The 14,221-nt window shown below is 37.9% G+C and overlaps 1 protein-coding gene across 2 annotated transcripts in view; it reads left to right on the forward strand.

Annotated features, from left to right (window-relative positions):
• The window catches only part of LOC149780776 (bifunctional polynucleotide phosphatase/kinase-like), a 54,428-nt gene that overhangs the window by 28,691 nt on the left and 11,516 nt on the right, over window positions 1-14,221 (forward strand). The window contains exons 11-13 of one of the 2 annotated variants that reach the window (XM_089937851.1): window positions 2,040-2,141; window positions 11,462-11,489; window positions 13,381-13,442. In XM_089937851.1, the coding sequence (XP_089793977.1) occupies window positions 2,040-2,141; window positions 11,462-11,489; window positions 13,381-13,442 (192 nt within the window). The remainder of the gene's footprint in view (window positions 1-2,039; window positions 2,142-11,461; window positions 11,490-13,380; window positions 13,443-14,221) is intronic. The other variant, XM_089937852.1, reaches the window with a different exon arrangement.

The raw sequence follows: 14,221 nt of genomic DNA on the forward strand, positions 1-14,221 counted from the left end.
ACAACTAGTCTGAAATAAACTTGTATATTGACAACTTACATTTGTGTAGTACACTCGACAATATTTTAAATAATATATGTGCATATGAAAAATCCATGAATTCAAATGTTAGAAAATTCATATATCTGTCAAATCCCATTAGAAAACACAATTAAAACATAAAAACAGTAGTCCTTGTTTGATCTTCATCCCATTGTCAGCAAACACATTTCAAGAAACAATTAACTCTGATATTTATTATCCTAGTAGCATGTGGCTGTATAGTTGTTTATATGCTACATGTACATGTACTTAAATTGGCCTAGATTTTGGTCAGCCAGAGAAAAACTACCATGATGCTGAGGCTACCAAAGGGATGAGGATATCCACAAGGAAAATGAAAACGTGAACAAATTAGTAAGTTTTAACATTCTTGCAAGATGTCCCACCTTCAATTACTCGACGGCCAGATATCTATTCAGAATATTGGAACTTTAATTTGGGTTTTAAATCGACATTGGTAGCGATTGTAGTCATGAACTTTTTTGTTGCATATATGATCTGTCAAATCCCATTAGAAAACACAATTAAAACATATAAGGGGCCCTGAGTGGCCGAGTGGTCTAAAGCACTCTCCATTACGGATCACTGCCATCTCACCTCTGCATGGGTTCAAGTCTAGGATTCGGCCAATGTAGGTATGTGAAAAAGCTTGCCAGTAGCTACTCGTGGGTCAGTGGTTCTTCCCTGGGTTTTCCTGGGTTCTCTTCCTCCACCATTAATACGGGCCACCATGCATAGCCTATCGTGTGCTGAAAAATGGCGTTAAACCCAACAACAACAACAATAAAACATATAAAAAGAACAAATTAGTAAGTTTTAACATTCTTGCAAGATGTCCCACCTTCAATTAACTCGACGGCCAGATATCTATTCAGACTATTGGAACTTTAATTTGGGTTTTAAAGCAACATTGGTAGTGATTGTAGTCATGAACGTTTTTGTTGCAAACGGGAAACTTTCACGACACAATAAATATGTTCCAATCACTATGAAAAATGAAAGAATGATTTTATTTAAGTTTGTCACTGACTTTCTTTGATCAAAGGTCTTTGGCTTGCTTTGATGAAGGTTCATGTGTTATTGAAGGTGTCGCTTAAGGCAGTTTTTGAAGGACCAAACAAATGCCTGTTTGTTATTTTTGTGGCAACATCAAATAATTGTAAAACATTGACAGAGACAGATATTTTTTTAATTTGCTTAGTATATATACAGAATGATCGATGCATCAAATGTAATCAGATTTCTTTGAAGTTTCAGCAAAACTATTGTTACCAGTACATTTTTCAAACTGCCATCGTCTGATAGATTGTAGTCATTCCTGTTCCCACCTTCAGAAATGGTCAAATGTATCTTGTCTGGTAGCATGACTAATTGGGTTGTATTACAGCACCGAGTACTAAGGCCAGACATCAGCATAAGAGGATTATGATATAACCACGCTGTGTTAGGTTGGTTTGTCAGTATGAACAAAGAATTGGTTTTTGTAACAATAGATTCCAGAGCAATTTATATCCAAGTTTGCAGCTTTGTGTCTTGGTGCCTTTGAATTTTTCAATTGCAAACCCATGACTGTATATAGTTTTTAACAGTGAAAAGTGCTGTCGCCAAAAAGATCACCAGGTGGTATATAAGGAACAAAATCACAATTTGCAATGTTGGCGAAACCCAGGGTGATTGTTAGATCAAGTAAAGGGAGATAACTTACAGAAAAATGATCAGCTATGATATTTTCATAGTTTCTTATTGCCGAATGTTTTTCTGTTTTTTTGGGGTCTTTTTTTTAGAAACACTTATTAGAGTTGCCAAGGTTTACATTAGCTATAGATAATAATAACTGCAAGGAAATGGAATGTTTTAAATTTTATTCAATTTCTATGCATAAGAAAATACATGCTGTCTAGAAATGTTTATCATGCCTTTAATTTATAGTACAGATATGGGATGGAGTAAATCATTGAGAAATTTTTACAATTTTATTGTTATCTTTTTACTTTCAGAGAACCTGCAAACCCACAGATCCTTTGCTGTCACCAGCATATGCCAAACTTGCCTCAAGTAGTCAAGAGGTAATAATAATCCAGAAAAGGGAAGTAAATGTGGTATGCATAAGTCAGTTTAATCCAACAACCATTGAATATTGTTTTAGCACAAAACAGATCTCATAGACTTAGGACAAGCCATATACCATTTTGCAGTTTTGCAATACATGTACAAGATGACACCTTTAGTAGCAAGTAAACCCTCAAAAATTGTTGCACATTCACTTTGCCACATTTTTAAATGACCATGATCCTCCAGAATTTTTTTATGGTTGAGCTGTGAGTCAGGAATAGGAGTCTAAACTGTCTCAAAACACATAAATTAAATGAACAATGGAATTATTGTAATTCATTTATGCCACATTATTTATTTTTTAATAATTCACATCACTTAGACAAGATTTTTTTAGCTTACCTGGCCTCTTAGGCAGAGCAAAGATTATAGCATGTCCATGAATCCAGTGTGTGGCATCCATCAGCATTGCTTTTTTCAAATTCTCAAAAACTGCTGAGACAATTGTAATCAAACGACTTTGGAGTGTTTGTCAGGACATGCTCTACCAACCTTTAGGTTGGGGTGGCATCCCAAGCAGTGGTGTGGCTTCCATAGGAACCAAACTTCAGAAACTACATTTGACTTTCCAAAATAGGTTAACTGGTTTTGTTCCTTTCCCTCATAGTGCTTATCACTGAGTAACAGTGTCTCTTGATGTATCACTAGCTGACTGTATCCCAGTATCACTCTGATGCATATTTTAAGCTTTCAAATTCAATTTTTATCGTTTTTTGTCTAAAGTATAACATGATAAAACGCTGCATTCTTGCCTACTTGTACATAAAGTGGTCAGTCCCAGGGTAGTGTGCTATAAATAGATTCAACTCGTGTTAGCTTTTGGGGAAATTCCTGATGTTTTCTTATCTTATATTGGCTAAGATTCTGATTCATTTGCACATGCTATGGTATAGAAACTTCCTGAAAGTTTGTTTTATGTGTTATTATAAGGGATATTTCTGTCAGGTTGTACAATGAATTGACCATGCAATTGTGGCTGTTTACCAAGGGTGTCCATAATTATTTGTATGGAGATATGGCAGGGCTGTCAAAATGCCACTGCAATGAAATAAGGTAGAGCATCCATAGACTTGCATATGAGAAATAACTAATGTTGGAATATTTATTAGCATATGCTTTATCAAAATTGTACCCAGAGTGGCTCCATAAGCAATGGTATGGCTTCACTAGCAGCCAGTTGGATAACCTTTATCTGACCTTGAAGAGCTAAGCCATATTTGATTAAACATGTTAGGAATTCTTCTTCAGCTGGTAACTATAACAAGAGAATGGTTTTTGCAAAGTAACATTAGTTCTACATCACATACCTGGTCCAAACTGTTATCAGTTGTAGGGTCAAAGAGTCGAAGGTCATGGTCACTGACTTTGACAGAGAGAAGAAAATTGGTTTTAGTACAGTCAAATTAGTTCTACCTTACAGACCTGGAACAAACTTTGTGGATGACTTGCCCTTTGTGGATGACTTGCACATGGGTAGAGAAAGCCTATTGATTTTGGGGCCAGAAGATCCAAAGTCATGGTAACTGTGACTGAAAAAGAAAATGGTTTCCACAAAGTAATATTAATTCTACAGAACAAATCTGTCTGCATGACATTCAAGTTGCTTGTCCTAGCTTTGCAAATTGTGCCAACCATCCTGTCTTATATACTGTATTATAGGAAACGATTCGACCAGTCTTTCCACATGGCTGTCCAGCAGGCAGTTCCAGTTACGCAAACTATGTTGCCAATTGACAGGTTCATGGTTAAGGGCCTATACCTTGAGTAGGTACCAGGACACTGCCATGGATGACACCACAACCACATCTTAACTTTTCTCTTGGTATACTACATGAAAATATAGAAAATCCACTGCAGGACCCCCCCCCCCAAAGGCTAGTACAAGGAGAAACCCACCAGCTTATTCATTCTGACCCTGCTGTGGAGAGAATGGAGTTTAGCATTAAAGCAGCAGTAAAAGAAATCTCATATTTTGTCGGGCCAAGTGCCCTCCATCATTATTGGAGCACAAGTCATACAAGGTCAAGGCCTCAGAGGATGCCAATGATGTGAACATCTGTCATTTTGTTTGCTTCGTCAGTCAGTTAAAATCAAATTTTTTTAGCTGTCCAGTTATATCTCTGACAACATCTGAGGCTAATAACTAAAGTGTTTTTCACAGAACCAGCTGATGTTTACCTTTTACATCCATTTGTGTTGTACAAACGTTGATGCTTTCCTGATGCCATGTGTTTGGATTATATAACATGTCCTCTCTACTGTTTGAAAAGACATCGCATTTTCTGAATAAGTTTTAAGCTGTTGCAGAATGTTGTAGCAACATCTGTGTCTCTGTGGATTTAGTATATACAGTCATGATGAAGAGTGCACCAAAGTCATGTGAACTTGATCCAATTCCAACATCACCTGCTTGAGTGTTTAGATCCAGTATTGCATTCACTAACTGATGTTATTAATAACTCTCTCTCATTCAGGGAAATCCCATCATTTTTCCAAAATGCCATTGTAAAGCCTCTGCTGAAGAAACCAACACTCGACCATAACGATTTAAAGAACTATTGCCAAGTTTCTAAGCTCCCATTCATATAAAAAATCTTAGAAAAAGGTATTCTATCTCTACTTGTATCTCATCTGAATTCAAACAGTCTTTTTAGCAATGTATAGTCTGCATATCACCCTTGCCACAGTACTGAAACTACTCTTCTGAAAGTAGCTAATGATCGTCTATCTGCTTTGGATAACGGAAAGATTACAGTCCTCACCCTCCTTGATTTGTCTGCAGCATTTGACACAACAGATCATGATACATTACTTCACCATCTCCAGCATGTATTTGGCATTCACGATACAGTCTTACTGTGGTTCAAGTCCTGCTTGTCAACATGACACAAATTGTGTCTTCAAATGGAATACACTCCAGCCCAGTTGATCTATGTTGTGGTGTTCCACAGGGGTCTGTTCTTGACATGTTCTCTTCATTCTAAACACTCAGCTGCTCTCAAGTGTTATAGATGATGACACCCAAATATACAAATCTAGCCACCCAACTGAAGTTGATGCTACCATCCAAGTTGTAGAGAGGTGCATTTCTGATGTGAAATCATGGATGAGATGTAACAAACTGCAGATGAATGATGATAAAACTGAAGCCATACTGATCACAACACAAAGGCTTTCTCATTCACATCCTTTACCTCAAACAATAAATATCAGCAACACCAACATTAAATTCACACAATCAGTGCAAAACCTAGTTGTTACTCTTGACAGTACTCTCACATTGCACCAACATGTCTTGAACATTTGCAAGGCTGCATATCTTGAGCTGAGACGCATCAGCTCAATTTGCAAATATCTTTCAGTTGATGCCACTAAAACACTTGTGTGCTCATTAGTACTTTCAAGACTGGACTATTGTAACTCAATTCTGTCTGGTTCATCTCAATATCTGGTCCAGAAACTTCAAAAAGTTAAAAGCACAGCTGCTCGCATCATCCTTAGAGTACCACGATCAGAGCACACCTCCCCCTGCTCTGTACCATACGAAGGCTATCCATTCAATCCAGAATCAAACACAAAATTTGTTCTCTGTGCTACTTTTCACTGATGGACTCCAGTCCAACATACCTATCCGACCTCACCCATGTGTACACACCAGCAAGATACTTACGCTCCTCTTCTGACAATTGTATACTCAATATTCCCAATATGAAAACGAAGTCATATGGACATTCTTTTGCATACCAGGGCCAAGTAACATGGAACGAATTGCCCGCTGAACTTAGACACAACGGCATAGTGATCTCATTCAAGAGTTCTCTTAAAACTCAACTATTTCGACTGCAAGAACAAACTTAAAGACCTAATAATGTTTCCTACCTTAAATTTTTTCAGCATGTTTTTATGTTTTTTAATTTCATGGTGTTTTTAAAAAAATTATATCATTATATGTTTTTTTTTATGTTTTAGGTGTTGTCTAATGTTGTAAAGCACTTAGAGCTTCTAAAGATAGCCACTATACAAAGTCCTCATTATTATTATTATTATTGTTTGGCATTACATATAGTAGCAATATCTTTGCTTGATTTGGCCTGACATAGCAATCCTGTTGCTGACAGTCTGCCTTTTAGGCATCTGGCCCAACACTTTTATAAGGTTTGGATTGACTTGTTTCACAAATGGAGGTGGTGATCCAAGTTGTTTTTTAGGGGCTTAAGGTTTCATTCATCCAGCCCCTACCCATTTCAACTTTCTCTTCCATGATGAATGTCACAATAAGGCAGAGATTTTGCTGAAAGAGGTGTCAATAGTGATAGTTTGCAAATTGAACTCTCTGGGTTTCAGCACCATACACATCTTGGTGCCAGCCACCAACAGAAATCTCTGACTGGCTTTTGACTGAAGTCTGCTGAACAATCACTTAGCTACACTAAGGTTCAGAATGGAGTCAGATTAGTCAGAACAGTGAGTAGGGACAAGTTCAGGAATTGTCATGAGCACGGGATAATTTCATGATCAGCCATGAATAGGACTACTTCCAGTGCTCAAAAATGGGGTAGTACATTTGGTAGAATGTCCGATGGGGTAATACATTTGGTAGAATGTCAGATGGGTTAGTACATTTGGTAGAGTGTCAGATGGGTTAGTACATTTGGTAGAATGTCAGATGGGTTAGTACATTTGGTAGAGTGTCAGATGGGTAGTACATTTGGTAGAATGTCAGATGGGTAGTACATTTGGTAGAATGTCAGATGGGTAGTACATTTGGTGGAGCATCAGATGGGTAGTACATTTGGTAGAATGTCAGATGGGTTAGTACATTTGGTAGAATGTCAGATGGGTAGTACATTTGGTAGAATGTCAGATGGGTAGTATATTTGGTAGAGTGTCAGATGGGTAGTACATTTGGTAGAGTGTCAGATGGGTAGTACATTTGGTAGAGTGTCAGATGGGTAGTACATTTGGTAGAATGTCAGATGGGTAGTACATTTGGTAGAGTGTCAGATGGGTAGTACATTTGGTAGAATGTCAGATGGGTTAGTACATTTGGTAGAATGTCAGATGGGTAGTACATTTGGTGGAGCGTCAGATGGGTAGTACATTTGGTAGAATGTCAGATGGGTAGTACATTTGGTAGAATGTCAGATGGGTTAGTACATTTGGTAGAGTGTCAGATGGGTGGTACATTTGGTAGAATGTCAGATGGGTAATACATTTGGTAGAATGTCAGATGGGTAGTACATTTGGTAGAATGTCAGATGAGTAGTACATTTGGTAGACTGTCAGATGGGTAGTACATTTGGTAGAATGTCAGATGGGTTAGTACATTTGGTAGAGTGTCAGATGGGTAGTACATTTGGTAGAATGTCAGATGGGTAGTACATTTGGTAGAATGTCAGATGGGTAGTACATTTGGTAGAGTGTCAGATGGGTTGTACATTTGGTAGAATGTCAGATGGGTTAGTACATTTGGTAGAATGTCAGATGGGTTAGTACATTTGGTAGAGTGTCAGATGGGTAGTACATTTGGTGGAGCGTCAGATGGGTAGTATATTTGGTAGAATGTCAGATGGGTAGTACATTTGGTAGAATGTCAGATGGGTTAGTACATTTGGTAGAGTGTCAGATGGGTAGTACATTTGGTAGAATGTCAGATGGGTAGTACATTTGGTAGAGTGTCAGATGGGTAGTACATTTGGTAGAATGTCAGATGGGTTAGTACGTTTGGTAGAGTGTCAGATGGGTTAGTACATTTGATAGAGAGTCAGATGAGGTAGTATATTTGGTAGTGTGTCAGATGAGGTAGTACATTTGGTAGAGTGTCAGATGGGTAGTATATTTGGTAGAGTGTCAGATGGGTAGTATATTTGGTAGAGTGTCAGATGGGTAGTACATTTGGTAGAGTGTCAGATGGGTTAGTACATTTGATAGAGAGTCAGATGAGGTAGTATATTTGGTAGTGTGTCAGATGAGGTAGTACATTTGGTAGAGTGTCAGATGGGTAGTACATTTGGTAGAATGTCAGATGGGTAGTACATTTGGTAGAATGTCAGATGGGTAGTACATTTGGTAGAGTGTCAGATGGGTGGTACATTTGGTAGAATGTCAGATGGGTTAGTACATTTGGTAGAGTGTCAGATGGGTTAGTACATTTGGTAGAGTGTCAGATGGGTAGTACATTTGGTGGAGCGTCAGATGGGTAGTATATTTGGTAGAATGTCAGATGGGTAGTACATTTGGTAGAATGTCAGATGGGTTAGTACATTTGGTAGAGTGTCAGATGGGTAGTACATTTGGTAGAATGTCAGATGGGTAGTACATTTGGTAGAGTGTCAGATGGGTAGTACATTTGGTAGAATGTCAGATGGGTTAGTACGTTTGGTAGAGTGTCAGATGGGTTAGTACATTTGATAGAGAGTCAGATGAGGTAGTATATTTGGTAGTGTGTCAGATGAGGTAGTACATTTGGTAGAGTGTCAGATGGGTAGTATATTTGGTAGAGTGTCAGATGGGTAGTATATTTGGTAGAGTGTCAGATGGGTAGTACATTTGGTAGAGTGTCAGATGGGTTAGTACATTTGATAGAGAGTCAGATGAGGTAGTATATTTGGTAGTGTGTCAGATGAGGTAGTACATTTGGTAGAGTGTCAGATGGGTAGTACATTTGGTAGAATGTCAGATGGGTAGTACATTTGGTAGAGTGTCAGATGGGTTAGTACATTTGGTAGAGTGTCAGATGGGTTAGTACATTTGATAGAGAGTCAGATGAGGTAGTATATTTGGTAGTGTGTCAGATGAGGTAGTACATTTGGTAGAGTGTCAGATGGGTAGTACATTTGGTAGAATGTCAGATGGGTAATATATTTGGTAGAGTGTCAGATGGGTAGTATATTTGGTAGAGTGTCAGATGGGTAGTATATTTGGTAGAGTGTCAGATGGGTAGTACATTTGGTAGAATGTCAGATGGGTTAGTACATTTGGTAGAGTGTCAGATGGGTTAGTACATTTGATAGAGAGTCAGATGAGGTAGTATATTTGGTAGTGTGTCAGATGAGGTAGTACATTTGGTAGAGTGTCAGATGGGTAGTATATTTGGTAGAGTGTCAGATGGGTAGTTTATTTGGTAGAGTGTCAGATGGGTAGTACATTTGGTAGAGTGTCAGATGGGTTAGTACATTTGGTAGAATGTCAGATGGGTAGTACGTTTGGTAGAGTGTCAGATGGGTAGTACATTTGGTAGAATGTCAGATGGGTAGTACATTTGGTAGAGTGTCAGATGGGTAGTATATTTGGTAGAATGTCAGATGGGTAGTATATTTGGTAGTGTGTCAGATGAGGTAATACATTTGGTAGAATGTCAGATGGGTAGTACATTTGGTAGAATGTCAGATGGGTAGTACATTTGGTAGAGTGTCAGATGGGTAGTACATTTGATAGAGAGTCAGATGAGGTAGTACATTTGGTAGAATGTCAGATGGGTAGTATATTTGGTAGAATGTCAGATGGGTAGTACATTTGGTAGAATGTCAGATGGGTAGTACATTTGGTAGAATGTCAGATGGGTAGTACATTTGATAGAGAGTCAGATGAGGTAGTACATTTGGTAGAATGTCAGATGGGTAGTATATTTGGTAGAATGTCAGATGGGTAGTATATTTGGTAGAATGTCAGATGGGTAGTATATTTGGTAGTGTGTCAGATGAGGTAGTACATTTGGTAGAATGTCAGATGGGTAGTATATTTGGTAGAGTGTCAGATGGGTAGTATATTTGGTAGAATGTCAGATGGATAGTATATTTGGTAGAATGTCAGATGGGTTGTATATTTGGTAGTGTGTCAGATGAGGTAGTACATTTGGTAGAGTGTCAGATGGGTAGTATATTTGGTAGAGTGTCAGATGGGTAGTATATTTGGTAGAATGTCAGATGGGTAGTACATTTGGTAGAATGTCAGATGGGTAGTATATTTGGTAGAATGTCAGATGGGTAGTATATTTGGTAGTGTGTCAGATGAGGTAGTACATTTGGTAGAATGTCAGATGGGTAGTATATTTGGTAGAATGTCAGATGGGTAGTACATTTGGTAGAATGTCAGATGGGTAGTACATTTGGTAGAATGTCAGATGGGTAGTACATTTGGTAGAATGTCAGATGGGTAGTATATTTGGTAGAATGTCAGATGAGTTAGTACATTTGGTAGAGCGTCAGATGGGTAGTATATTTGGTAGAATATCAGATGGGTTAGTACATTTGATAGAGAGTTAGATGGGTAGTACATTTGGTAGAGTGTCATATGGGTAGTACATTTGGTAGAATGTCAGATGGGGTAGCACATTTGGTAGACTTTCAGATGAGGTAACGCAGTTGGTAGAGCAGCAGACAATGTAGCTCAATTAGTATTGTGTCCACTGTGGTAGCTCAATTGGTATTGTGTCCAATGAGATAGCTCAATTGGTATTGTGTCCAATATGGTAGCTCAATTGGTATTGTGTCCAATATGGTAGCTCAGTTGGTATTGTGTCCATTGAGGTAGCTCAGTTGTATTGTGTCCAATGAGGTAGCTCAATTGGTATTGTTTCCAATGAGGTAGCTCAGTTGGTATTGTGTCCAATGAGGTAGCTCAGTTGGTATTGTGTCCAATGAGGTAGCTCAGTTGGTATTGTGTCCAATGAGGTAGCTCAATTGGTATTGTGTCCAATGAGGTAGCTCAATTGGTATTGTGTCCAATGAGGTAGCTCAGTTGGTAGGGTATCAGACAATGTGACTCAGTTGGTAGGGTATCAGACAAGGTGACTCAGTTGGTAGGGTGTCCCATGAGGTAGTTTGGTTAGTAGAGGTAGTTCAGTGGGTAGAGCATCAGACTGTTGTCTATTCTCATAACATTAATGTGGTTGGGTAATGTATTTAAAAGAGACAGAATATTTGTATTTTTAAATTATGTTTCACCAAGAATCCATGTCCTATCACATTACATTAAGGCCCTCTTGCTTCTCCACCGGTGCAGGAGTCCATATCAATGTTTTTTGCTGAAGCTTGAGCTGAAGAACACTAGTACAAGTGCAGCCACGTGGTGTTGAGAAGGAAAGATAATTTTAATGGTATGTTGGAAGAGTTACTTCCCTTAGATTACAATTCGTAAAATCTATTTGATATACAGACAGATTAATTATTTGGCTTTCTGACAGGGTTGGATTTGAGAGGTGGTGCAGATTAATTTCTAATGTTAATATGACTTATTGAACATTCTCAGAGAAACATAATTTATGCTAAAAGTTTTTTCTCTTCTTTAAACTTTAAATTTTTTTCAGGTCATAGTCTTGGTGGGATGTCCAGCGTGTAAGTACATACATGCCAGTTTTATGTTGTTTTAACAAGGCTGCCTTGGAAAAGGTTAGACATAGTGATGACATGTCTGTCCATCCACACCAAAGATCAACCTCATTGTTAAAGTTTTTATGCCAAATAAAAAGTGAGCTTGACATTCGCTGAATTTTCTGGATAAAATAAACTTATAGGGGGGTGGGGTCAGATTTGGTTCTCTTTGCATAAACGTGATTTATTAAGGTCAAATCTAGTTAACGTTTCCTTTTTACAGTTGTTTACTTTTTGTTATTTTACAAATGAAGGAAACTTTTCTGTAATATATTTTATTTATCCATGTTTAGAATGTTTGTATGTCTGTATTCACACTGAGATGTGTTCACTATTTGCATGCTTGTATGCATATATGTTAATTTAAATGGCTGAATGTAGAGGAGAAATTCATTCAGTCTGGACATTACTGCAGGGAAATTTACCTAGGCTCAGTGCATTCTCCATCATGTCATTGGAGGCAACTTACAAATGCATCAACTGCAGTGTATCCTGGGTTAGTGTGCTGGACTGTAAACTGAATGGGTGCAGGTTACAATCCTGCCATTGGATGAACCCAGGTCAGCTACCATGCTTTCCTTAGGCATAGCAGTTTATTCTAGTTGCCTTAACTCAAAAATGACATACTTATGTTTCTGTGCTAAAAAGTACCAAACCAATCAGATTCCTTGAGGGACATGCACACATACACACAACCGCTCCACACATTTTGATAAATGGGAGTCAGATAAATACAAAACCAATCAAACTAGCTTCACCACTGACACACATACACACAGCATCTCCACACACACACAAAACTGCAGGCTCTCCTCACACACATACAGGCTCTCCGCACACTCATTTGGATAAATGGGAGTTATATAAATACCAAATCTGTACACTTGAGAGACATGTTTGAAACACTGATATATTTGTTGCTGTGTATAGCCTGTCATGTGCTGAAAAATGGTGTTACGCCCAAAGATAACAACAGTGGATTTCGGATTATCACCCCATGGACACAATCTGTATTTCAGAGGATTTTGAGAAGAATGTAGGGATCATATATGGTGTGCTTTGTGCATATATTTGCCAGAAAACAAGGGAAGAGTTTGATCCTGAGGGTTCAGGTTTCAGTGTTCCCTCACAATATGGTGCCTCAGTGCAACACAGTTGTTTTAATAAAGTGATTTTGATCATGGATCACCATTACATTGTGTGGTATTTCTAATATGTATGTACCCCATTATGGCTTGCTTGAAGAACATTATATTGAGTGGGTTCTGTATTTCCAGATTGCTTTGACAAACAGTTGCAGTCAACCACATATGATCATTGCTTGGACAAGATCCATTACCAAGCACATGCTGTAAATTAGATACTGCATGTCTGAAATAAAAAAAGAGTTTAAAGAATAAAAGCCTGTACAGTAGAACCACCTCTTCTGCCAGACAATAATGGTCTCTCAAGAGGGTCATAACACTATATAATGAATATATCCATGCATCAAGAATATGGTCTTTCAAGGCAGATGGTCTCTCATAGCAATGGTCTTTCAAGACAGGTTTTACTGTACTTAAGTAGCACATATAATTCTGAAGTTCAGGTGTGGTTGATATGACAAAACTACACATCACAAGCCAGCTAAACTAGGCTGATCATGTAATAATAATTCATAAAAATATTACATATAACAAACCAGCAAAATCTAGGCAGATCATATAATAATTCATCACAAAGTTACACACCACAAACCAGCTACAACTAAACATTTTACATAATAATGAATTGGCATATAAACTGGCATAATTCTGTTTTTACTTAATAACAAATGAAGTTGACTCATTTGTTTTTCTTTCCTCATTTGTTTCAGCTGGGAAATCATTCTTTGCCAAGACACATTTGGTGCCGAAAGGATATGTTCATGTTAATAGGGTAGGTTCCTAGAATTATTCATTTTTCCATGAAGAGCTAGGTTGATGGTACTTCTGACTTTTGAATTATGGTGATGAATTGGATTTTGTCAAAGCTTTTGCCCATACAGTACACGAGAGCACATTTTGTTGATAAGCATGTTTCATTCAACTGCTGAATAAACAATGAGCACATAAGTGCCGATGTATCAAAGCACAGTTTATTAACATTCGTCCCAGGTGACATTGTATCATATGTGAAAATAATCCACTTTGCTTTGTGTGAATTGCCTTAAGGGTTTATGTCTTTCATTTGATCATTTCCTTCCATGGTTCTTCTGTTGAATTTATTGAGCAATAATCTGGGCCATGACATAAAAATCTGGGGACTGCATGCATTTGGCACCAACAATGGTAGGATGCTGTTTACTTTTGTGTGCAAGACTGCAGCTTCTTCCCACCATGAAAACACCAAAGAGCATTACTGCATTCAAGATTCCTGCTTCTTGACTACTGTTCCAGCAGTATTGTGATGTTTGAGGGAACTAAAACTCATTTTTCACAGAAAACCGTTTATTGATGTAAAAGAAAGAAGTTTTTCTTTTGGAAAGGTCTGGGTTGCTGTCATTGGCTCTCCTCTAGTTCCTAATTGTTGAGAGCACTATGTTTTGATGATGATTGTTAAGAACACTGAAAAACACTGAATATATAATACAAGGAGTGTAATTATTAAGCTGGTATAAGCATGCTATAAGTTGTTGACATCTTGTTTGATTTAAATCATCTCAGAATTCATGCCAT

This window comes from Sinohyriopsis cumingii, chromosome 16 (assembly GCF_028554795.1).
Source record: "Sinohyriopsis cumingii isolate HCF-2022 chromosome 16, ASM2855479v2, whole genome shotgun sequence".
Classification (NCBI taxonomy): domain Eukaryota; kingdom Metazoa; phylum Mollusca; class Bivalvia; order Unionida; family Unionidae; genus Sinohyriopsis; species Sinohyriopsis cumingii.